The sequence below is a fragment of the Periplaneta americana genome, chromosome 2, assembly GCF_040183065.1.
Source record: "Periplaneta americana isolate PAMFEO1 chromosome 2, P.americana_PAMFEO1_priV1, whole genome shotgun sequence".
Taxonomy (NCBI): Eukaryota; Metazoa; Arthropoda; class Insecta; order Blattodea; family Blattidae; genus Periplaneta; species Periplaneta americana.
Genome location: NC_091118.1, coordinates 163,387,612 through 163,415,438, shown reverse-complemented (window position 1 = coordinate 163,415,438; position 27,827 = coordinate 163,387,612). Strand labels below are relative to the sequence as shown.

At 36.5% G+C, this 27,827-nt stretch overlaps 1 protein-coding gene across 3 annotated transcripts in view; it reads right to left on the bottom strand.

Annotated features, from left to right (window-relative positions):
* Positions 1-2,119: 2,119 nt before the first annotated feature.
* The window catches only part of LOC138694744 (uncharacterized), a 235,332-nt gene continuing 209,624 nt past the window's right edge, over positions 2,120-27,827 (bottom strand). For 2 of the 3 annotated variants that reach the window (XM_069818757.1, XM_069818758.1), the window contains one exon: positions 2,120-8,093. In XM_069818757.1, coding sequence (XP_069674858.1) covers positions 7,952-8,093 — 142 coding nt within the window. In that variant the 3' untranslated portion in view covers positions 2,120-7,951. The remainder of the gene's footprint in view (positions 8,094-27,827) is intronic. The other variant, XM_069818759.1, reaches the window with a different exon arrangement.

The following is a 27,827-nucleotide window of genomic DNA, read 5'->3' as shown; positions in this document are numbered from 1 at the left end:
TGTATTCCAGGCGCAGTATAAACTTACTATGAAAATTAAGCGTCTGCTGGAACAACGCTATACGTTACATTTGGTAAAATTTACAGGAGCTACAAAAATGTGTACACGTACAACGTTTTCCTTATAGGGTAGCAAACTTTTGAGTCGACAAATTTCACGTACTGCATTAATGGACAGTTGCAAGCCCAGGAGTATAGCAAAGTAACATGATATACAACATTATTACAAGGAAACACGCCGAATGAAAATTTTGTAACTTACAACGTTGTTCCAGCCGACGCTTCAATTATCTTGTATAACTTTCCATGTTTAGGCCTACTGATAATCATACTAACTACTTTCGTGTTAGGCCTATGATTTTATATAAAGCAAGAGTTTCCGTACAAGTCACACGCATTTACACAACAAAGAAATCCGTCGCTCTGTAGGATCGACCACTTTCATATCGATCGCACATAATCTTTCGTCCAGTTCTCGCCCAGGAATGAATGAGTGTCGTAAAAGCATTTTATCTTTTGGGGAAATTTTACGACGTGACTCGCATAAGGCGCTTTCATAAAACAACTTTATGGAATGAGAGCAAGAAATGTCCAGTTCACTAACTGCTGATACCACACACAGGTTTAAAACTCAACAGACCATTACTATCGTCTCCTTTAATAACAAGGGCATAAATGTATCGCGCTTTCCGGGACATTTCCATTTTTACAGCTCATATGAAATGTCAGCAATATGTACCTAACAAGTTTCCACCAAATGCACTACAGTCTGAGTCAGTATCTATGCAGAGATCAGTGCTGAACAATCTCTACAGATGGCTTAATCCGGTAATCGGCCGGATCAGTGCTCTGTGACGTCATCCCTCAGAGCAATCGTGTTCTATAGTCTATACTGGGTGCATAGGCATCCAGAGCTTTGAGCGGAGAAGGCTGATAAGCTTGAATTGAACTACAATGTTGGCCTGTTATCTGATTTCGTGCAGCTGATACATCCGCGATAGTATTGACAACACTTTAAATTAATCTAAAACACGGATAGATATTTTAATTAGCCTAATCAAAATAGTACTATACAGTATTATATAGACGGTAACGTTTCTATAAACATGGGATAAAATTACTGTTAGCAGCTGCAATGGGACGAAATACTTAACAACTTATCTTTGTTTCAAAAAATTAGGAAGTTACATATACAAAGGGATGGTACCTTATTTCAAATAATTTGCTTTAAAAGGTAAGGAAAAATCATGAGAATGTTGGAAGTATAGTGAGCAACAGATAAGAAGCCTTCATGTTCCAAATAACAAACCAGTGCACCACAGCACAGACTACCAGCACAGTCTAGTATATACAGTCACGAAGCTCAATACATAGGGAATATGCATCCGTAGATAGTTGCTGACCACTAGGATCGCTACTAACGCCTCCTCACAGACAATGCGAAATAGTACCGGCAGAATAAATATGGGAAATGCCTGTTATTATTCGGTTGAGAAGCTTTTGTCATCTAGTCTGCTGTCAAAAAATCTGAAAGTTAGAATTTATAAAACAGTTATATTACTGGTTGTTCTGTATGGCTGTGAAACTTGGACTCTCACTTTGAGAGAGGAACAGAGATTGAGGGTTTTTAGGAATAAGGTTCTGAGGAAAATATCTGGGGCTAAAAGGGATGAAGTTACAGGAGAATGGAGAAAGTTACACAACGCAGAACTGCACGCATTTTATCCTTCACCTGACATAATTAGGAACATTAAATCCAGACGTTTGAGATGGGCAGGGCATGTAGCACGTATGGGCGAATCCAGAAATGCATATAGAGTGTTAGTTGGGAGACCAGAGGGAAAGAGACCTTTGGGGAGGCCGAGACGTATATGGGAAGAAAATATCAAAATGGATTTGAGGGAGGTGGGATATGATGATAGAGACTGGATTAATCTTGCTCAGGATAGGGACCGATGGCGGGCTTATGTGAGGGCGGCAATGAACCTCGGGGTTCCTTAAAAGCCAGTAAGTAAGTAAGAGTCTAATGTTCCTAGTACCCTCACAACTCAAGCTTCGTGACTGTATATACTAGACTGTGCTACCAGTTCAATGAAGTATCATCAATCAGAAGTCTTCACTCAATAAATAGTTATACTTTATTTATCCATAAAGATACAGTTAGTTTGTAAAATCAATTCAGTTCTAGTGTTGTATATGTACACACATGTATATCTCGTGAAACTTTGAGGCACCGTCTTTTACCAGCATAAGAAATGACACTGAAGCCCTCGACTCGATACAAGTATGCAAGAAACAGATATAAAAATATTGTCAGCATGTTTGACTTTATGTTCAGATATACGTAAATCACATTTTTGTCATTATATAGTTGTGTATTTCACAGGTTTAGACGACTAATATTGTAGTCTACATTAACATTGTCATCGAAGAGGTTTCCAAACTTTTATGGATTGCAACCCTCTTGGTTCTATAAATTTAAATCTATTTCATCTAACTTCCCTCATAAATGATCCTTCAAAATAGCATTTGAAATACGCACTAAAATATATTAACGATAAAATTAAACAAGATAAAAATTTGAGGACGAGTACTCAAGTAGAAACTGAGTATATTTGTATAGGCATTGAGTACTTGACTGTTCGTCATTCACCCATATGAAACCACTCGTGTAGACAAATTTACCGACAGAGTCGTTGCCCAAGGTGCGCCATAGGAGACTGGTCTACGCTACACCCGTAATGAGATGATGATGAAGTTCTGTTGGGATGCCACAGGGAAACCGGGGCTCTCCAGTAGGAAACCCGTGTTATCTGGATCATGAGATTGTCCAACACAAATCGGGGATCGAACCCGAGTCCACAGAATTATAAGTCCTATTCACATTTTCTTTAGAATATAAACTTAATCGTAATTTAGTTTACCACTATGAACAATAATCTAAAAGACTTAGGATCATGCTGTATAATACGCGTTTTATATCTATAAAGTCACAATCAAAAATGTTAAAATTGTTCTCTTGTTTTAGCACTGTGTCTATTTTTCCACGTTTTATCGAATTTGAGAATCGTATGAGCTACATCGAACCACTTAGGTTTCATTTGAATAGTTTTTTTTTATTGGTTATTTAACGATCCTGTCTCAACTATGAGGTTATTTAGCGTCGGTGAGATTGGTGATAGGGAGATGGTATTTGGCGAGATGAGGCCGAGGATTCGCCATAGATTACCTGGAATTCATGGGGAAAACCTCGGAAAAAAACCCAACCAGGTAATCAGCCCAAGCGGGGATCAAACCCGCTCCCGAGCGCAACTTCAGACCGGCAGGCAAGCGCCTTAACCGACTGAGCCACGCCGGTGGCTTCTTTTGAATATAATCTCAAAATGATGTAATTATGATTTAAGCTACAATGCCTTTACAATTTCTTGGAATGTTGGAATACCAGCAGTGTATTTATCCTTATTTACGGTATTGAGCGAATAGAATTCTTCCCAGACCCTTTCTCAGCAGCTTTTGATTAGCTTGGAAAATCCGTTTGTGTCCATTAATACAATTCAGTTTATCTTTTACTAATTTTGTATTTATTGAATATTTAAATCGTAAACAAACCACAAATAGTAACTAATATCTATTCAATTACTTCAATGCCATTTGAAACTTTTTGATGTTTAATCCCGGCAAGTACGCATAGAATTTTGGGTGGCTAGAAAGAGATGCTTTTGAGGCAGATTTGTCTTTTATTTACGCTTCCACTGCCATCTTTTCACCAATTAATCATCATCACCTCATCACCAGCAAGACTATGAGAAAATAGCTGGCCTTGCTATTTCTCTGTAATATAACATCCGGAACAAAAATAGGCTTTTTATCTGACTATACTTCGTTTCATATTGTCTGACAGGAGACGTAAACATTCCCAACAGCGGAGGAGAGAAGTATAATTGCTATTCAACCAATGGCAGAGGTCTCATTCCACCCTTAACATGAAGTTTGGCAGGGGTAGAACGCTTCAGACCGTTCAACTTCAAGACAAGCGTGGAATGAGACCTCTGCGATTGGTTGAATAGCGATTGTACTGCTCTCCTCTGTCGGCAATTTTTACATCTACTGTCGGACATTATGCAACGAAGTAAAGTCCCTGAAGATCTAAAAGAAATTCAAAGAAAAACAGAAAAATTAATATTACATTTTTCTCAAGAAACTAGACATCGTTCTCATTGAGTAATGTAGCCTACTAAGAAAACAAGCTGACCTCCTGCTGCTTCTATATTCCCCTTGCCTCGTAGCGCTCTATGTGTAATACCACAGTCTAGTATATACAGTCACGAAGCTCAATACGTAGTAAATATGCATCCATAGATAATTGCTAACCACTAGGATCGCTACTATCGCCTCATTACAGACAATGCGAAATAGTACCTGCACAATCTATTGTTCCTAGCACCCTCACAGCTCAAGCTTCGTCACTGTATATACTAGACTGTGGTAATACCACAATCTCCAGGGGGCGGTGCAATCCATTTTGGTAACCTCTGCGCTAACCGATAAAAAATCGAGGGCTTGAAGCAACAATAGAGTCACAATAGTATTTATATTTGATTATGGTTGTCTGTAACAAAAATATATACACGAGATATCATTAATTAATCGTCTTTCTCGATATTGAAATCTCGCCAAGTGAAGTATAAGATTTGCGAGAATCTTCATTCCGTCACAGAAGTTTTAAGATCACATACGAAGCACAACTCTTCCTCAACATATTATGCAATATATAGAGATCCTTTAATGTTCTTCTGTACAATATTTTACATTAGACTCTTTAAGGAATCGCAACAACTTTGAGGGGAAGATATTCAGATTGAACGTGTATCGTTGATGAAATACAGGGTCCGGCAGAGGAAGGAACGATTGCATTACATAGTTAGTTATTGACTCAAGAATTTATTTCTTTTTTTCAAAATGACATACGGGAATCATAAAGCACACAATCTGCCATTTATTTCTTGAAAAGGATGTCCTTTAATAATGTGGCCAGAATTTCTAAAACTCAAAATGGGACACTTACTAATACTATAGCTTCGCAGAAATGTCTAAGTTCTATTCGTGTAAATGAATTTCCAAACAAAGCTTCTTGTTCTCTTTCAAGAAATTGAAAAAGTGAAGGAAATTGTACTTGCAGTTAATTTTAGTAATTAATAGGGGTCTTCAGTGTGCCAGTCTTCACTTTTGTTTCCTCCTCCTATGTCCGTAGGTCGTTCATTTTGACAAGAACTCTTTCTACAGGAACATTTATTCTAGTCCGAGTTTACCCATATTCTATAATTTTAGCATTGTTTATGAATCACAATTGTTGAAAACGAAAATGCTGGAACATTTCTACTCCACTCACATGGACGTCTTTCTCCTCTTTATTCCATTGAGTGACTTTATTTGCACCAACAAATTGCTTTACATAAAAAATATTGAACTTGGCTTTCTAATCGCCAGAAACGTTAATAAGGAGGTCCGTTCCAAATCGTATTAAGTCCACCCACGGACAAAATTGAGTTTTATATGATTTCGTATAGTTCTAACATGCTCTGAAGTCTGTTTGGGTCTATCTGTATTAAATCCCCTCCAAAACAATGCATGAAACTGGGTGTTCGTGGCAAACTATATTATGTCCATGTCTTTGTCCGCGTCAAACGGTATTCTGTCCAAAACCAATTAATATTTTTCATTGTAAAGTTGCGTGTCAAATTTCCTAAAGTGAGAAAAACTAGCGCCAATTTACAGTATTGACTTATTGTCGACCTTTGTATCAGTTCAGTGCCGCTGCAGTCCAGTTGTGCATGTGACATCCGTGAAAATGGAGGGAGACATGCCTATAGGTCACAATAACAGATGAAGCAGGAAAAGAGTGAAGAAGAAAACCACAACAGGAACAAAGTGAACTTCGGTATTATATTTTTACTATAGTTTTTAATAATTTGCCTAACTGTTTTCTATAATAATTACATAATGTACAATAGGGTATTCTTATTTCAATCTGCAGAAACATTGATAAGAATTCTGATTTAGTACTGTTCGAACCACCATGCTAGCATAGGAAAGGTCGGTTCCACAGTTGTCCAATTCCCGAACATGATATATGCAGGCCAGGGAAAGAGTTTTCTCAACAAAAAAAGAAAGCTGATCAAGTTTGTTAGCACTAATGAACATTATATTTTTGTGATTCAATATTATATAGGAGTAAATTAAGAGTGTTACTTATTACTTATACAATTACTTTGGTTGATTTTTTACAAATATTGAGGAAGACTTTTTTTTCCTTTTTATGTTCACGTCAAACCGTATTATGTCAATGATATTTTCTGAATTTCAGGACAATCTGATGTAAAAGTGATTTCAAATATAACTGATTCTGATAAATTAAGTTCTTGCAGTAGTTAGTATTTTAATTTACCTCCCACAGTTGGCACATAAACAGTTTTTCTTCTCTCTTGAAAAAATTACATCAGTGGACTTAATTCGGTTTGGAACGGAGCTCCTTGTTTGTAATTATATACACATATTTCAACATAACCATATTTTGAATCATTGTTCAGTAACATTTTATTTTGTATTTTCCAACAAAAAAACGGGACTGAAAGCGTCTCAAAAAGAACTGTCGGGACACAAGATGGAATGTCTAAAAACGGGACTGTTCCGTTCAAATGGGACGTTTGTTTATATTACCTTTAAGTGACTACCACACTGAGATGAAAATATTCTTCGTCAGACATCCACAAAGTGTCAATGAAGTCTTCATCTTAATGCATACGATTTAAAATCTCCTCGCAAAACGTCCTTTGGTTGAGAATATCGCGATATTTTGATTAACATACCACCTGAATTTTGTATAGACGAAAATGTAACTCACATCAGCATATGGAACGTGATCATGGTCCCATGACGAAATTCACGTCTATTAGCCCCAAAACTATCGTTCGTGAAAAAGTTTTTAAAATTTACAAAAGCACTATATGCACCGCTCCACCTTTCCATGATGACTAAACGACATTCATTGTATTGGAAACAGAATGTGCGTGCTGTTTATCGCCATTCAATTGTGCTGTGAGAAATATACGCTTCTTAAAATCGACCGTTCTTCTGCCGGACCCTGTGTTAGAAAACACATCGTTTCAAAGGTCTGATTCACCTCCGTCGTTAACCAGAAAAGAAGTAAAGTTAGTTTTTGATGATCCTGCCTTTGAAATGTTATGTGTTCTAATTTTTTTTCAGGAATGCAGAAGTCCGATTTAACCGCTTTCTTTGAATAAACCGCTATTGCCTCCTACACTTTTTAAAAACATCCACAGCCTTATTTTAGCTTCTTTTAAATAGGATCTATTTATTCTGCACATAAATTATGAACTTCCTCTTTGCTGAAGTCAATGCGCAGCTGTAGAATTGTTGTTTTATTTCTGGAGCTGTTGGCCTCGTTTCAGGAAGTTTTGTTTCTCTTTATTGCAGTCAGGAGTTACTTATTTTGTTGTTTTAGAGGTTTAATTTTAAGATCTTCATACACTGTCTTCTGATTCCGTTATGTTTATGACTTCTTCATCGGTAGATATCGATATTTGGGGTATTAAAACCCCTCCATTCCTTGTACAGATATTGTCTTCAATACGCGAAGCTATAAAGTTAAGTTCCTTTGATTTAATGCCCTCGTCCTCCGAGGTTTGATTGTCTGCAGTTAATATTTTATAGCCGCTAAATTCCTCCGAGACGTTTCTACAGACGGCTTCCTTCTCGTCCGGATTACGAGCCTGTTCTTCTTTCGACGCTCTGTTTGTCGTGTAGCTGTCGTGGTTGGCACCCGTGACCTTGCTGCTCGTTCTCTCGGAGGACGTGGATGGCAGAGGCACGAGGCTGACTCCTGTGCCCGTGCCCGAGCCTTGGTAGTCGAAGTTGGCGACGCTGGGGCCGGGTCAGTCGGGGTCGTAGCGGCAGTCGATGCGCAGGATGACGATCACCGCGGTGATGGTGATGGCGGTCAGCGTCAACTCGATCACCGCCAGCACAATCACCGTCCCGCTCAGCTCCGTCGACTTGGATCCGCTGTCAGAGCTACTGCAACCAAAAGAAAACATTGCTCGGTTCAGTTCTAGATTGATGGATTAAACCCTTACCGCATTCTGGGACAGATATGGCACATACCGGTTTTATATTCATATAATTTATAATATAAGCATATAATATTTCAAACTGCATACTGGGACAGATATGGCACACGGTCAAGAATTGGATTTGACCATATGTGACGTCAGTTGAGAAAGAAAGAACTACTTACATTATTTGAATATTAAACCGGTGTGTGCAAGACTATCCCATGCGGTAGGGGGTTAATTTATAGGGTGGGAGGGGTAGTCTGTACATGCAAATATTTTTAGACGTAATCGGGGATAGTTTACTGAACTACATTATGTAACAAATTTTCCAATCGTCTAAGTTATTTTTTAGACGTGGAAAAAGTACCATGCTTTTAGGTTAGTTAATACTTCCAGGAGATTTGTTTTCTTTACGAACGCCTCACTGGTTACAGCCAATGCCAGCGTTTTTGGCGCGTGTCCTTGAGTAAAACGCCAGTCAGTGATCTCTTGTCAGTGCAGCTGAGAACCACCCAACACGTCACGTCAGCAATCTGGACTTTTTTTATTTTAAATTTTGCGTTGCTTCACATTTGAACTGGGCCATCTATATGTGATGAGAGGCTGTTAGATTATTATTGTAACGTGTCATAGGTGCAGAAATAATCATTTGGTAATTCGCATAAACCCCATCATTAGTGACTGCAAAGAAATAGGAAATAGCCGTTTCTTGTGTTCACCTATGACGAAGACGAGGCATAGTTCCGAAAAATGGAGGTTTTTTTTTTTCTTTTGTTAAGTTTATTTATACTCACTTTAACATCTGTGGTCATTATCGCGTGTTTAGGATCAGTGAGTATACTAGTAAGCCGTTATTACTCTTGTTGAGTTCCTGTTTTTTCATTTGGCAGGGATGTCAAGGTCAAGAGTACCTGAGCGACTCTGCGTGTATCAAGCGCTATTGGTTGCAACGAATCTATTCTGCAGGCTCTAGCGGTGAACAAGGAGGGGTGAGTAAAATGAACTCTCTTGGCCTATTACTGCAAGATGAATTAAACTGCTCTTAAACAATAGATAATGTGTTACACCATACAAGAAAACAAGAAATCAAAGCATGGTTTGCATGTGTACCTCTCTAATAAATGCAATGAATTATAAAATAGTAGGCCACAATAAATAATAATAAACACAGCTTCTCCTACAGTTTCAGACAATAGCTAGTATATAATTAAGTTTTATATAATTATCTAATAATGTAATCAGTACATAAACACTATTTCTCTGTTTTAAACTTATATGAAAGAAAAAGAAACCATAGGACATTCTGCATATAGTAAAATCAAATAATAGGCCTACAACAAATAATTAACATATTTAAGCAAGTTTTACATAATGAGCCCTAAATGATTAGCTTAATTATTGTTGTGTAACTGTTACATAATCATGTACGTCTTCTATGAACATCACACTTGTAGAAATAAATTTAAATTCCAGACTTCTTGCCTAATTCGGGAGTGCTTTTTCTGTTTTTGCCGACACCAGCCTTCTTATGTCCGGTGAAATGTTTTTTCCTCCAGCAAAATAATTTGTAATGGAAGGCCTGAATTGGCAATCATTCTAAGTCCATTGAACTACATCTTCCAGGACAGCAAAGAAACTATATAGCTAGTAATATGAGTAGATTGAAATAAATATCTGTATGATTCAAAAACGCAGGCTTAGGCCTATAGAGTCGGACTTGGAATATTCTTTTTTACATCATAATGGTAGCCTATGCAAAACACAACTTGTCAGATAAAAAGTCGAATTAGGTAAATTTTTGACTTGAGATGTTCGTCAATTCAGATATTCAATTGCAACTGCGATGGTATATTTTCTGGATCTGATGATCAAGGTTCACGAAACAAATCCAACTTGGGCTGGAGCAGGTCAATATCTTTAAATCGCCTATGGAACTCTTCCCAGACATTTTTTAAAACATTGCAGTATTTCATACTGTTGATCACGGAGTTTAATGACTGAAGGAGTAGAAATGAAAATTGTGTTGTGAGCTCTGTGACATCCACAACTACATCTTCATCTGAAAGCTTTTAACAATATCTATCAAGTCACAAATTAATTAATTCTTTCCTTGCGATCTCAAATTCAAAACGTTCAGATGGTCCAGTATATCCTTCAGAAAGTTAAGTTCCTTGATCCACGTAGCGTCAAATATTTTTCTGTTACGAATTCTAATAAATATTCACGCAATTCAAAAAATCTGGACATAACTTTTTCTTGGTCTAACCAAAGGATAATGGTAAGAAATATTGTCAAACTGAGAAATTATGCACAAAAATCGGGGCAATTTATAGACAACTTTTCACGAACACGTAACGAGTCTACGGCGTTAGGAACACACCCTTTTGTTTGTACTTCATTCTGTAAACATAAAATAATATAATGCTATGAAGAAGAAGCTCTACAATACTTCTCACATACATTTACTATTATTTAATGGCAATAAAAGAACCAAATTTGTATATATCATTTTGTAGGTGGACTAATAGGCCTAGGCCTAATATTAGGCGTTTCACACTGCTTCTCTTTGTAACTAAATAATTTCCACATACCAAACGAAGAGCATCACCTCCGTTTTCATTATATAAGAAGCCAAGTGTCCAATCAGCCTGAAACTTAAATGCACGGCTTTTACCTCAGTATTTAACGTACAACCCTTATCTTCACCAGTGACTTGTACCTGCGTGCCTTAAGTGCTTTGAACAGCGCATACGTGCGGTAAGGCACGCCTCCGCTCTCGTTGACATCCCTGATTTATGATGTACTGCAAAGAATAAAAAATCTGGCACGACGAAAGACTGAAATAATTCATGAAGTCATACGTTTCATTTTGAGATTACTTTAAATGAAAATTATAGCGGATCATGACAAGTACTATTAGTCCTGAATTTTATGTAATAAACTCTTCTCATGTTGCTTTTTTAAATTCGATTATTTAACTATTCGTATCAACTACGCAGCTAGCTAGCGTACATTGAGTTTGTGATAGTTAGAGACGAGAATTTCATGCACTATAAAATCCCAAGATAATGCATGCATTCATGTACGATCAAGCGAAACATATATTAAAATATCCACTTTCATTTTTGTTCCAAATTTCTTACTTCACTTCACTTTTTCTCTTGCACAGTTAATAACTAACATCATTTCTAAATTGGTTTTTGTGATGTTCCTGCGTTTGTCAGTCAGTATGTTTTTATAGGCAGAGAATGACCTCTCTACATCACAAGAAGTTATGGGTGCAAACTTGAATGCACATTTTTCTGTTATTTAGTTTTTTTCTTTTCCTTCTTCAATCCTGATTCCTTAAGGTAAAGTAAGGGACATAAAAATCGAGAAACTGAGATGTCCACTCAAAACCATTAAAACATGCATTTAAACTGAATAAAATGTATATTACATGCTTAAATATGCATTATACATGTTTTTATCCCCAAAAAAGGCCAAAACATGCAAATATGCACGGAAAAAGTACACATATTTGGAACCGAAAAGTAATATATAAAACCTTACTTTACTTAAAAAAAAAAGTTCATTGCATGTATGTATGTAATTATTCACACTGCAAATGTGTATATACCCGGTGGCAGTGGTAACTAATTGCACTCAATAATGACAATTAATAATAAACACAACTAATAAAAACTTAATAATAATAATAATAATAAAATAATAATATAATAATAATAATAATAATAATAATAATAATGAGCATCCTAAATTAAATGAATCAGGGTCACTTAAAATAACATTTAAAGTAAATATAATTTGTATCTTAACCCTAAGTTCGAACTAAGATCCACGAGTGCGACAGGTTCATACCTGCACAAGTACCTTTCGGCACTACACTTATTTCGCTGTCAACTCACTCACTGCACTGATTCTACCTGATTTCACTAACACTTCTAACCATTTCACTGTTCAAATACTTTGCACAGCCACTTCACTGACACCAACACACTTCACTTACACAATAGACTTCACTGACACTACACACTTCCTCACTGATAGAACACTTCAAATAACAAGATATCAATTACACCCTTTAAATAGTGTGTATAATATACTACCGTCGTCTATTAGTAAAGTCTTTAAGGCTATTTTTAAATACATTTTTGGTTATTGGTAAAGACTTTAGTAAGTCTGCAGGTAAAAATTCCAGTCCCTGATAGTACGATTGAGAAAAGAAAACTTTCCATTGTCCGTCCTCTGTCTTCTTTCCCTCAATTTATATTAGTGATCGTTCCTTGAAGAAATAATGAAATGAATAAGTACTAAGTTTGAGCTATGACCTATGTTCCTATAAAAAACATGCATTTGCATGGAATTCTGGTCTCTAGTGATAGTGAAATGATATTTGGCGAGATGAATTCAAAGATCCACAGGGAATTAACTAGCATTGGTCTGACAGTTGGGGAAACACTAGGCAAGAAATTCGACTAGGTAAAGAGCCCAGGCAACTTCAGAGCACTGTAAACATTCTTTCTTTACCCTTATACCGTGGCAGTGGAGATCCGGAAATTATTCTGCTCACGACATTCGACACGACATGATTACTCTGATTTACATGTCTTGATCTGGAGGGTATTACATGGTGTTCTGCAGTCCATCTATGAATATGGACGAACAAGCGTAACAACTTCACTAGGTCAGCTTTGTGTCAAACTTAATACACCGTCACCTTTAACAGAGGTGACGGACAGAGGTCGTTTGATGGATGTAGGCTATAGCCTAATAGCTTGGTAAACAGGCGGTGTAATATTGGACCTTAAAGGCAATCTGCGTTGGCGGAAGCAGAGCGCTCCCTCTCAAGTTCCGGGTTTTAATTGTCTCACATCTAGTAATGATTGTTAAGTGAAAGATGTTTACTATCTGTACAATATTACTGAATATAAAGAGGCAATGTGAATTACTAATGTTATGAAAAGCATTTCGTTCAAAAGAGGCGAAGCCTTGAACATTTTCCAATACTAATGGTGAATATAGAAAGCAATTTACCTTTCAAAAGTTGGCTCTACCTTCGTCTTCAGTCGAGCAAGCTTCTTAAACTGTAGTATAATATTATGTATAAGTTATAACTCACATCTTTTTAAATTTTCGTGCACTGAGAAGTGATAAATTAGGGTTAGAGTTAACAATTTTGTACTCGGTACTCTTCAGAATTTAAAAATGAAACAATTGGTTCATGATATCTAAAATAACATACGAAAACGTCACTGTGCAATCGTTCAAAATGGAGTGAAAAAATATCATAAATAGTTGTCTCAGATCTTCTTGTTGTTGTTGATGAAATATTATGAAATGAGGGGAAAGTTAAGGTGAAGTATCTTGTTGGTGAAATTAAATTTATGAAACTGAGAAAGCCCGTGGAAAACCCTCATTCTCTCAGTAAAACCCATATCAACGAAACCAAAAAAGGATAAAAATCCTCAAAACCAAAACAGTTGGCAAAAATAGCAAAACGCTTACAAAGAAAAAGTGGCAACGCTGTATAAAGCTATGGATCTACCTCAGTTGATGCAGGTGAAAAATGTTATCACACTAATGAAGTAAAGGTTATATTTTTTTTTCGTATGACAGAAATCTAAAACTCCTATGCAAAAACAGTGATATTGTTTTATGTGCTGGCACGTTTTAGGTTTGCCCAAGGTTTTTTGAGCAGGAATATAATTTATGTCATTAAGGATGACCAACATATTTTGTAACTCGTCTTCCGTTTTTTACCTACACAAACCGCGGACTGTTACGAAAATATATGGACAGATATTAACGAAATGTCTAGGAGAATTTCAGCCAGAATTGATACTCATAGATTTAGAAATTACGTACAGCGCATTAGGAAGTAGAACGTGTAGTTCCTTGTGTGGAAGTCAGAGCATGTAGATTTCGTTTCGGACACTCCTGGTACTGTAAAATTGATGCTTAGAAGAAAACAATGAATCCGAGGTCAGTTCATGGTTGAAGTTATTCTTTGGTTGGCCCTTCCTACCTCATCATCAAGTGTCTGATAATTTTCGTGACATAATTAATGTTCAGTCACAATATCCAAAAATCAATAATTTTCTCACTATAGGTTATTCTACATTATTATATCGACACTGAATCTGTTTCTCCTCGTTTTTGGACATAACCTCTTACTTGAAACCTTACCAGAAACAAAAAATGGAACTGAAAGTTTCCATCGATATTTGAAATGTTTGTTTTATCTACAGTAATCTCACTAGAGGTTTTGGTTTATCTAGACAAAATCAAAACTCGAGTGGACTTAAGTGACTATCACACGATTAGAAGAAACTATATAAAGTTTAGAAGAAATAATGTATTATAATACAATAAAATATTGACTTATTAAGTCCACACCTGTGGAGTAACGGTTAGAGCGTCTAGCCGCGAAATCAAGTGGCCCGGGTTCGATTCTCGGTCGGGGCAAGTTACCTGGTTGAGGTTTTTTCCGGGGTTTTCCCTCAACTCAATACGAGCAAATGCTGGGTAACTTTCGGTGTTGGACCCCGGACTCATGTCACCGGCATTATCACCTTCATCTCATTCAGACGCTAAATAACCTAAGCTGTTGATAAAGCGTCGTAAAATAACCTAATAAAATAAAAAAATGACTTATTAATATACTAAATTGTCTTGAAAATTGCTATTGTATCATCTCATCAATACAATATTCCGCTAGATGGCAGTAATGTGTTATCGGCTGTTCTCTTGTTACCAGTTGTGCCAACTATACAATCTTCATTGAACTCTATGGACGAGTCGGACAGGGTGGCGCAGTCGGTACAGTGCTGACTTTCTGTGCTCGAGGTTGCGAGTTCGATCCCGGCCCAGGTCGATGGCATTTAAGTGTGCTTAAATGCGACAGGCTTATGTCAGTAGATTTACTGGCATATAAAAGAAATCCTGCGGGGCAAAATTTCAGCACACCGGCGACGTTGATATAACCTCGGTAGTTGCGTTCGCCGATAAATAAAACATGATTTACCAATTTTTTTTTACAATTCTATGGATGATTACTAGTCAAGAAGAGTTTGTTGATTGAGTTTCATTTTTATTAAAACAATTGCATTCAACTTGAATAGGCTATATATTAAATAATCTCTGATACGTGACTATCCACAATCTCGTACAGCAGAAGCTATAACATAAACTAAATAATATGAACGAGATAAATGATAGAAAAGTTTTAATTAAATAAACATGAACCATTTTAAAAGGTACAATTATTGGAAGTACAATGTTGCAAACAAAGAAACAAATGCTAGGGAGGTGATAAAACATACAATGCTAGAGAGGTGTAAAAATAAATGCTAGACAGGTGATAAATATTGTGGGATAAGCAGCCATGATTGGTTGGAACACGTCTTTCTGTACCGTTTTATTGGTCAAAAATAATATGTAATAATCACAATAATCCTTCATTTGATATGCACTGTGATTCTTTACTTGAATTCCAAGAAGGAACTGAAGTGAAAATAGATGATATGTCACGTCGACGGGGAAAAAATAATGAAGTTATCCTACACCCAATTTCGATCAGTACGGAGAAGGTGCAATCTCATAACGAGAGAACTTTAATGGCGTGCTTTAAGTTCCTTTCCCACGATATTTAGAGCAACGTTGCCACAGTGTAACATTTTTGCGATTTTTGTCTATTTCTCAAGTTGGCTTGTATTGCGATTTTGTCCTGCATCTTTGCGGATTTAATTAGAGAACGATTTGCAATTCTGGGCTACAACCCACCCTCTCATCTTTTACAAGCATCATTCCAGTCAAAACCGGGATGATGTAAGTTCATCGGGTGGCTGGTGATCTCTTAAGATATCACAGCGCATTTTTGGCAAGTTGCGCCATTCCCCTCCTAACGCTTACATCTATCTAAATCTGACTCAAACCTAAGAACAACATAAACGCCCTGACTTTACATACCAAGGAACAATTTCTAACCACGAAAAAATCCCGTAGCAGAGTCGGGAATCGAACCCGAAACGTCCTAGCTAGAAACCAGCATTGCTAACCATTACACAATAGGCTTACAAATACCTGGAATCGAGCCCGGATCCGCAGAATAAGCTCGCGCTCTAGAATTTAGCTGTTGGCTATGAAGTAACAGAGCAGTCTAAGTTAAACAAGAAAAGAGGGATCAATGATGCGGAACAAAGAATAAATTGTTGTTATGCATTAGAACTGGCAATATATACTAGTTTAATTAAGGGTTTGGTTTACTCAAAAAGAAAAACTTAAACCCGCGTCAGGACGTTCGGGATAGACACCCGATTCCTCTTACAACGACGAAGTTGCAGCTAAACGGCCGAGTGAAATCGATAAGTATATATAAAAAAAGTTGAAAGGGCAGCCATGGTTCGTTTCCCGATAAGGTTACGAGTTTCTCCACTTAATAGAACATCCCAGATTCAGGCCCACGGAACTGGTAGCTACGGCCTCTTCTCTTAGATAAATGGCCAGACCGTTAGGAAACTGCTCATCTCCAGTGCCGCTTTTCATAGGAGGATACTTCACTTCAAGTCTTTTTTTTAACTATATACGAAGAAAGGTTCCATTGAAGTAACGGAGCAATTGTGAAATACCAGGTAGGAGGAGGAAACCAGTGCCAAGACAGATTTTTTTCATAGCAAATCTTGTAAGATTTATAATGTCTTGATTTCTCCACAAGTGGATTGCATGGTGAAGTGATTAGCTCCAAGCACAAAGTTATTTTAATCAAGATTGTCTTCTTCTAGCCTCTGATGACTCAATACCATACAAGGCAGCAGAGGTTTCAACATAATTTGATTATTTCTTTTTAAATTTAAGTAATTGCAAAATACTAAGTTCTGGTAGAGTCAATTAGCATAGTATTGTGTGGTCAATTGCAAAGATACCTATATGGTTTATGAAGCTTAACAAACAAATTTCATACGATGGATTAATAATTATGGCATTATCATGCTCATGGATGGGCAACTCGTGCTCACAAAGTGCTAAAAAAACCTTGAAAGAGAGAAAGACAGACGGAGCCATCCGCAGCAGTTGCAAGTTGTTTGTAGTTTCGCTGCAAAGTAGTTCACTGCCGCGGTGCGCTCTGGCGGCTCATGTAGGTGGTCGTGATATCTACTCCATGATTTGAATTTCAGAATGACGCATGGTATAATAATTATAGTAATTTTAGACAGACTTTACCTAAGCACACATAACAAAATTATATTATTTCCTAGCCTTGTAAATTAGTTTAGTACTGGAGACACAAACTGAATACAACATTTTCAAGATACAACAAACATGGCTGCAACACTTATTTATTATTACACTATTTGTTAATATTTCATATTATATGTCTTATTTTTTTGAAACATAGAATGCGAGAATTTACAAGTGTTTATACGTTAAAGATTATCCCTCTGTTCTCAGAAAGGTAATAGTCTGTGTTCGCAAATAATCACAAATTCAAGGAAATATTTTATACATGTCACGGCAGAAGAAATAAACTTACATCTAAGATATTTCTGTATATTGAGAGCAATTACACTTCTTTCTTGTGTTAAACTCTGACTCAAGCACATAATGTGGAAGAAAAGAGTATATTTGGAAATTCTGAATTAAGAAACATTACGAACGATTCGATTCCTGATTTCGCTGGAATTTGAATGACGTGCTGCTCTGTAGATTTATCAATTCAAGCTATAAACTTTCAGAATATTCTATCGGCTGTAAGCCATACCCACCCATGATTCATGCTCTTTGTCAAAATCAATGACATCGATTCCTTGTCAATTGTCACTGTTTCTCCAAACTTACCAGTGAATTCTGCTGAAGGTCTTGAAGTAGGGTCTTACATTTGATAAGAAGATTTTCTTATCACTCTTCAAGATAGTTTATAGTCAAAGAAAGTGAAGTTGTCTATGTTCTACGTGATACTGCCACATTTCAAATCTATCCATAAATGCTCTTAGCTAGTCGATCATATGTCATGCACTTCTGTAACTCGCACGCACAACGTGCTAACGATATTTGATATCAGTTTCACCTTGTTGATATCCATTTTTACCTTTAGCTATTCTAAAGCATATCTAGACAGTATTTCTTTACTAAAACCTTCACTGTGTTTATTATTTGTAACATAAAATGTCATGCGTAAGAAAGTGTAATAGAACATAATACAAGCTTTACCTCTTTCTTGATAAAAAGAATCTTTCTCTTTCGATTCTTCACTGAAGGGTATTATATTGTCTTTCACTTAAAACTAGCCGCCACTTACTGCAGAAGCGAGTAAACTTGTGTCTTGCAAGAACGGCATACATGCACTACAGCTAATATAGAGTCCGTTCTACCTGCACTGAGGTTGTGTTCACACTTTGAGAGCGCGAGTTGCCCACCCATGATTCATGCTCTTTGTCAAAATCAATGACATCGACATGTTGTGTACTACCATTCATAGCCGTGCAGAATACCTCTTGATAGACTTCGAAGTATTGCGACATATTCTTTGCAAGAAACTCCCGTACAGTATCATAGCGAGCATTACGAAGGAGCATACCATGCTGGCAGGATCCCAAGTAGTGGGGGAGAGTTTCAATCTCAGTGCAGTGTCTACACTGGGAACCGTCTTGTGAACGACTTGCCATTGCTCGTAAATTTAAGTTCGCCCAATCATTTTTAGAGCCTCTTTTCATTCCGATACTGAAAAGCCTTCTCGTGTTTTTACCCATTTATTTGCAGGCGTTCACTCTTGGAATAAGTCAACTCCTTGTGCTTTGTGTTTTAATGCACACATTTATTGTATTCTTCAGTTTTAAGAATATTTCTTAAGACCATTCCAAATTTTTGACATGGATGTGATAGTAGTTTATTTTTAAAAAATTCCAAGTTTGTTTGAGACATTGATCAGCTTCTGAAGTCAGATTTGTTACAGTGTTGACATGAGAATTATCTTCCTTTAATAATGTCACGCAATTATTAAAACGTTGGATGAATGCCTCCAAAGAGAGAATAAGAATTTCAAAAGTTCTTCCAACTTCATAACAATCACTCTTTCCAAATAATGTCCTCAGCGTCTATCGGGATATATTTCAATAGAATCACTTAAGAGTCTCCTAAATTGAAACAAGTCATTCTGCATCTTGTTTTTCCTGGTTTTACGAAGACGTTAAGGCAAATGTCGGAATGAGCCCTAACTGAAATGGGTCACGAACCTACATCCCCCTCCCAGACAAGTTTCGGAATTTTTCCAAATTTAAACCTTCCAAATAGGAGCCTTAGTTTTCGCATATTTCCGTCGATACTTGGGGAGTTTACCCGAGTGTCATTCGCACAGTGTAAGAGCTTGGAACCCTCCTCTTGCGAGGACTGCGGCAGACCCACTCAATGTTCAGGCTTGACGAATATTTCGTGTATGATCTATAATTCCGTGACGAATATTTCGTGTATGATCTATAATTCCGTGACGAATATTTCGTGTATGATCTATAATTCCGTGACGAATATTTCGTGTATGATGTATAATTTCGTGACGAATATTTCGTGTATGATCTATAATTTCGTGACGAATATTTCGTATATGATCTATAATTCCGTGACGAATATTTCGTATATTATCTATAATTCCATGACGAATATTTCGTATATTATCTATAATTCCGTGACGAATATTTAGTATATGATCTATAATTGCGTGACAAATATTTCGTGTATGATCTATAATTCTGTAACGAATATTTCGTGTATGATCTATAATTCCGTGAAGAATATGTTGTGTATGATCTATAATTCCGTGACGAATATTTCGTGTATGATCTATAATTCCGTGACGAATATTTCGTATATGATCTATAATTCCGGTACTAATATTTCGTATATAATCTATAATTCCGTGACGAATATTTCGTGTATGATCTATAATTCCGTGACTAATATTTCGTGTATGTTCTATAATTCCGTGATAAATATATCGACTATGATCTATAATTTCTTGATGAGTAAAACGTGACTAGTCGCTGTCTGCAAACAACTCTTTTAAAATACCTTACACTACCGTTTCTTGAAGTGAATTATGATGGACGACGAAGAAAGAATCTTTATGCATAATCCTAACAAGATAGGAAATTAAATACGCCGTAATGAAGAACTTGTTGGAAAGTCGTTGAGAGCAGATCTGTGCGTTTGGTGGAATTAGAAGAATATTGTGTGCCGTACTTTTAACTTCTCCGATTTGGTAGTGGCGTTAACACCGAATTCTACTTTGAACAAATGGATCGAGTAAACTTAATTTTGAAGCGTCGGTGTCCAGAACAGATTCACTGAAAGTGTGAATTCTAACAATACAATTATTCCACTGCATACCAGGCAAGACTAGTGAAGGAAAAAATTCAGGAATTAATTAGGTTCGAAGCTCCCCGTGTCCAGCACACATTCCACGTGTTGCGCAATCCGACGATGATTTTTTTTGTAGACCTTGGTAACATTTCTGCAAGGACAGCGTCTTAATAGATTTGGATAAGTTGAACATGTTTGTTGAGAGTTTTTCCCATCTGAATCTGAAGGATTAGTATCGCCGATAAAATCGGATGCTAACAGAGATGGATGAAAATAATTCCTAATCCTGGACATTATTTTCAAAAATAAACTCTTATTTTTTATTTATTTTCAAATAAAATAAACAATCTTGATATAAAAAATAACTTCCAAAAGAGTTGCATAATGTAGAGTTTGCAGATAGTCACCGGCTGAGGTGTTTGCCTGCCGATCCGGAGTTGCGCTCGGGCGTGGGTTTAATTCCCGCTTGGGGTGATTACCTGGTTGGTTTTTTTTCCGGTCTTTTCCCCAGCCGTAAGGCGAATGTTAGATAATCAATGAAGAATTATAGGCCTCATTTCGCCAAATACTATCTCGTTATCACCAATCCCATCGACGCTAAATAACCGAGTAATTGATACAGCATCGTTAAATAACCAAGTAAAAATGAAAACATATTTTATTGATATTTCTCTTAATGCATGGACGTACTGGAATTTTTTTAAATAAATAAATTACACAAAAATTTCATTCTGTGAAGCATTCTCTGTACATTGATAAAATGACGGATTGTATGTAAAATGACTGAAAACAATGCATTTGTCATACCTTCACGTAAAATGCATTTTCATAAATTATTGCGAAAAATGGGTTCTTTGACATATAAATATATACATTTTATTCGGTTATTTTACGACGCTGTATCAACATCTAAGGTTATTTAGCGTCTGAATGAAATGGTGATAATGCCGGTGAAATGAGTCCGGGGTCCAGCACCGAAAGTTACGCAGCATTTGCTCGTATTGGGTTGAGGGAAAACCTCGGAAAAAACCTCAACCGGGATTCGAACCCGGGCCACCTGATTTCGCGGCCAGACGCGCTGACCGTTACTCCACAAGTGTGGACTAAATATATAAAGAGGATGACGTGAATATGTTAGGAGAAAATCCACAAACAATTAGGGAAAACACGGGAATTTTACTGGAAGCAAGTAAAGAGATAGGTTTGGAAGTAAATCCCGAAAAGACAAAGTATATGATTATGTCTCGTGACGAGAATATTGTACGAAATGGAAATATAAAAATTGGAAATTTATCTTTTGAAGAGGTGGAGAAGTTCAAATATCTTGGAGCAACAGTAACAAATATAAATGATATTCGGGAGGAAATTAAAAACAGAATAAATATGGGAAATGCCTGTTATTATTCGGTTGAGAAGCTTTTATCATCCAGCCTGCTGTCAAAAAATCTGAAAGTTAGAATTTATAAAACAGTTATATTACCGGTTTTTCTTTATGGTTGTGAAACTTGGACTCTCACTTTGAGAGAGGAATATAGATTAAGGGTGTTTGAGAATAAGGTGCTTAGGAAGATATTTGGGGCTAAGAGGGATGAAGTTACAGGAGAATGGGGAAAGTTAAACACAGAACTGCACGCATTGTATTTTTCACCTGACATAATTAGGAACATTAAATCCAGACGTTTGAGATGGGGAGGGCATGTAGCACGTATGGGAGAATCCAGAAATGCATATAGAGTGTTAGTTGGGAGGCCGGAGGGAAAAAGGCCTTTGGGAAGGCCGAGACGTAGATGGGAGGATAATATTAAAATGGATTTGAGGGAGGTGGGATATGATGATAGAGACTGGATTAATCTTGCTCAGGATAGGGACCAATGGCGGGCTTATGTGAGGGCGGCAATGAACCTCCGGGTTCCTTAAAAGCCAGTAAGTAAGTAAGTTGTTGTGTATTTATTTCTGGGTTTATTGCTAACTGTTTTTGCTAATAACCCGATAAACCCTTCGAAATCCATTTGATTCATTCTTTCATCATTATGGCAAGTATGATTGAGTTTCGAAACGAGTAGAAATGCCCATTTATAATAATGACTTAAGATATACAGTATATTATGCATGTTATGAAAACAATGCCAATTTTCATGCAACTCTTTCCATGTAGTTGAAAGTTACTAATTAAAATACAGAATATTTCCCATAACAAATATAATAAGCTTGCATTTCATTGTTAAATTTCTATAATACCGTACTTTTAAACGTCAGATTTCGAAAGCGTTCGCCCAGAAAATGATAGTTTTTTTATAGCTGTAAGTAGTTTTGTGTCAGCACGCGTAACTTCCAGAAGCTTTCATTATGACTCTGCCTTCCTCGCTGCTCATCCCCCAAAACACATTGTGCCACAACTTTATTAGTTTCCCCCGGAAACGCAGCTTCATAACTTCATTTCCCTGCCATGCGTCTCCATGAACTGAGCTGTGGTTGTCAGAAATATTGTACGGCTTGCGGCTCTGTATTTGACCTCTCGGCCCAGCGGGCTTCTTACTTTTCACTCCTATTATTTTGCTGCAAGATGCTTGGCTGCATACAGCTTGTTTTCCTGCTCCTTATATGTTTGTTACTTTAACTTTGCTCATCAGTGTAGTAGAGCGAGAAGTTAACGTTCTACTCTCTCGGACATTCACTATAATACTAATCCGTCACTGCAAACGAGAAACAGTCAGGACTTCACCTCCTCCTTCAGTTTTGCGGTTAATGAACTGAATGTTATCCGGGTTGCGTTCACTATGGATTCGGCGCAAATTGTTTTCTGCCCACCCCTGCAACACATAATTAATGTAAAGGCCTACAATAACAGTTCCTTTTACCTTCCCAACATACCAATAAAATAATTATGTAATAATAATGATGATAATAATAATAACAATAATATTAATATAATAATAATAGTAATAATAATATAATAATAATTATTATAGTATAATAATAATGATAATAATAATAATAGTAATAATATAATAATTATTATAGTATAATAATAATAATAAATAATAATAATAATAATAATAATAATAATAATAATAATAATAATAATAATAATAATAATACTGGGTGTTCAGTTCAAAATGTGTCATGGCTCGCTGTATGTCGTCATGTGGCTAGCCGATGAGCCTAGAGAATTCAATCTTCCTACACTTCCGCAGAGGCGTATTACCTAAATGCGAGAGAAGTTGCCTAACAAGTACGGCGTTCATTCTGAAGATTACTTACCGATACGTACGGTAACGCCAGTAGTGGCAAGAATGTGAACTGTTTGGAAACACGTACTGAAGTGAGTTTTTTTTCTTACTGTCGGGATATGGGGAGAGGATTAAGACGATTACTTACGTATTTGTTGACATTAACTTGGACGGTCAACAATGACACGGAGCATTTTGATTTGTGTTGTGGAATGTTGTCGTACGCAATCGATGATAACAAATACCCTGCGTACGACTTTCCCGCGCAAAACACAGTTCTAAAGAGGTTATGGTAGCACACAGACTTTACAGACCGCCATCTGTTGCTACGACATTCAAATTATACCGTACCCGTTCTCAAGTTCAGATTGAACGCCTTGATTAATAGGCAACTTCTCTGACATAAAAGCTGAAACTCGCTTCAAATCGCTGACTCACAACAGTGACGTCATGACACACTTTGAAATGAACACCCAGTAGTAATAATAATAATAATAATAATATAATAATAATAATAATAATAATAATACTGGTCAACAAAATTAAACATATTTTTTGTTAAAAGATAAAGAATGAGTGATTCTTGTAGCATTTTTCGTGCTGATTTCAAATCTGTTTTCAAAAGTTTTCTATCTCCCAGGGTTTTTGAGTAATTATATGAAATGTACTTTCGACTTTTCTAGTATTGGTACCTTGTAACATTTTATCTAAGATCATATTTATTTACCTAAAATGTGTGTGAAATAGTTTTTAGTCTATACTTCGCTTGAGAAACATCTCTTGAGTGTCCAGCAGTAGTGTGACAATATTTGGGCTCCCATTTTTCCTCATAGCGCCTTTCCATTTCAGAAAAATCCTGGTGAAAACGTTCTCCATGTTCGACGCTCATTACCCGAAGGTTTTGAGGAAAGAAAAAAATATATGAGAATCTAAGAACTTATTTTAAGAGATATAACACCCCATCACGTTACAGTTCTGAATCAGTTCGCTGACAAGTTCTCTGTAATCCTCTGATGTAGTTCCTAGAAAATAACAGGCTTTTGTGTGATCCTTAGGTTCCCGGCATATCATTGGAACTGGAAAATCCATGTGACGGGATCCTTTTAGCCAACCAGTTAATAGACTCACATCCAGCACAACAGATTTCATGTGCTCATCTAGTTTGCAATCAAAAGAACACTCGTAAGATCTTTTAACTAGTGTAGTAAAATTCAAAGTTAACTAATCACAAACGTAACAAAAATTATTTATGTGATTTATGCAGTATTTCGAGGCATGTTTCACTTTATAAGATACTTTTACTACACTTAAAATTAGGACAAAAAACACAGGTTATGAAACTTTTTTTATGAATGTAAGTTCCAACTCAACTGCGAATTAATACGCTAAATCTCACAGTCTAATGAGGAACAAAATTTATTTTTATGAATTCTGACTTCACAGACAACAACGATCTAAAGTTACAGGTCAATTGTTAAAGCAATAAAATGAAATATTTGAAATCTTTTCTTTCCATTAGCATGATAAGGACTGTATATAGCAATAAAAATAAATCACTTTTTCTAAAATTACAAAAAGGTGGTGGGTGGTAGAAAAATTCTGATTTCATTTTTTAAATCAGCAGATGAAATTACATAAGACACAGCATAAATTGTACATTTAACAAAATCATTGTTAATCAGACTTAATATAATGAAATTATTAAACTCTATTATGATTATAATTATAAAAGTTACATTGTTTTACCTGTATTCTGTTTGGGGGTAAAATGTGTGGTCTGTGTTACAAAAATTTTGATGGAAAAGCCGATAAACATCTGTTCTGTAAAAAGATTCAATGTAAGCAGTTTTTTTTCAGTCTATCCAGTATTTACATCTTAGCTTCGCCACTGGTATATGTGTTGTGTTGTAGTTTATGATACTGACACAGTAATTGTGTGTTCAGTGCAAAACATGGCTAATTATATCCAATTTTATTGCAAAAAGGGAGTAGTTTCATTATTTGTTTATATTTTACTTCTCCTAAATTCTGATTGCAATAAATGATTGAATGACAAAATGAGCTCCTAGGTACCTATGACATACCCTGAAAATGAAAAGAAGCTCAGTTAAAATTTGAATTTGTTACAATGGTTTTTGCAGTTTTCCACAACTTTGTGAAAGTGGAGCTACCTCGTTTTTGCAGGTAGCCCTTCAATTTCTTTTTGAAAGTGTCTTGTCTAATTACTAAGGCTTTGACTTCAACTAGAAATATTCTTATGATTATATCAGCCTTGGGAAATTTCGCCATCGAGATTTATACTGACATCTTACGTAGTCCCTTTATATGCAAAGCATATGCAATAGAGATGATTGTAGGAGAATTGTGGATATTTTTCACTTTCTCGTCTCTATTCGAACCCGTGTTGTCCCACCGTCTAACTGCGCTCTCGTAATAAAAGTTAAATATTACTTCGAAGAAAAAAGTCTTGGTCGCTTTTGACTTTTTTCATGACAACCATGCGAATGATGTAGTAGAATGCTTGTTGAAACTGTAAAGTTTTAATACAAAATCTTACAAAATGAGTCCATCACAACTCGTTGGTTCTCCTGCCATAGTTTATAATTAAATTATCTTGTTATAAATCTTGATTGGGTTAATGATTTATTCCTTTGAAGCATAATAGGGAATCTTGAGAAACTTTAGTTTGTTTGAAATATGCATCTTCTTTCTCGATTAGTTTCTTTTTCACCGTTGTATTCAAAGTCTTCATAAACTGCCATAATTAATTTATGTAGTGGATGTATCCGGGGATACGTTGTGGCGTAATGGTTAAGGTTCTTATACAATAAACGTGAAGGTCGCAAGTTCGGATTCTCTATTGGCTTAATCCTTCCTGTTGCTCTCTGGCCGTGGGTTCGATTCAGTGTCTAGCAATAATTCAGTACGATACGAGGGAGTTTTCCTTGGAGGAGGGTGAAGGTGGCAAGACCGTAGGATTGATATATCTACTCTCATTATAACAGGTTATTTAATGACGCTGTATAAAGTACTAGGTTACTTAGTGTCGGTGGAATTGAAGATAGCGAAATGGTATTGGGCTAGTTGATGCCTAATATTCGCCATGAGGGAAGTCGAATAGGGAGAGGAGTATGACAAAGATGCCCTTTATCTCCTATCTCTAGGTATCTTTCGCCGAATGCAGCAATCCAATTGCATCTCTCGTACCTTTTTCCTTCCTGAAGCCAAATTGTTTTTCTTCCAACACTCTTTCCACCTCAGAATATAAAAGTTGGTTCAGTATTCAGGGGAATCTTCGGTGAGTACAATATCAGGCTGATAGTCCTGAACTCGCTACATTTCTTAGCATTATTTTTCTTTCGTATTGGCAGCAACGCTGTCTCCGTAAAATTTTCAGGTCATTCGCCTTTCTTATAAGATGGGGAATCAAATATGAACGGAATATTATTTTAGTTTTATTGAATCAATCAAAACAAAAAATACACCCATCTCATTTTCTACATAGTCTCCTGACTTTGCTACACATTTTCCCCATCGAATTGACAATTATTTGATGCTATCTTCGAGGAAAGAAGAGGGACGTGTGAGCAGCCACTCCCTCACGAAATCTTCTACCGTTGCGTCGTTATCGAATTAGTGTCCTCCCAGTTCTTTCAGCGGTTCAAACAAATGGTAGTCCCAGGTTGATAAATCTGGACTGTAAGGAGAATGTTCTAGAGTTACCCAATGAATTCCCTACGGTTTTTCCCGTGTTAAAGTAGCGGTGTATGGCATTGCATTGTCGTGCAGAAGAATCACGTCTCGGATCGGTTGCCGGCGTTGTTTGATGCGGTATGCGGTCTTTGCCTGAACCAAAAGGCGGCAGTAATAGGCTGCATTCACCGTTCTTCGTTCATGCAGGAAGTCCACCAGCAAAATTCCCGCGGAGACCCAAAAAATGGTTGCAAGTACCTTTCCAGCAGACATGCGTGTTCACCTCGTTCCCGCCACTCCATGCTTGCTTGTTTTATTTCTCGGATGCAGCGATATTTTACTACTTAATTAAATTATTATTCCCAGAACATGAATTTTACCAGTAATCGAAAAGTATTGGGAATAAATTTGAATAAGGAACA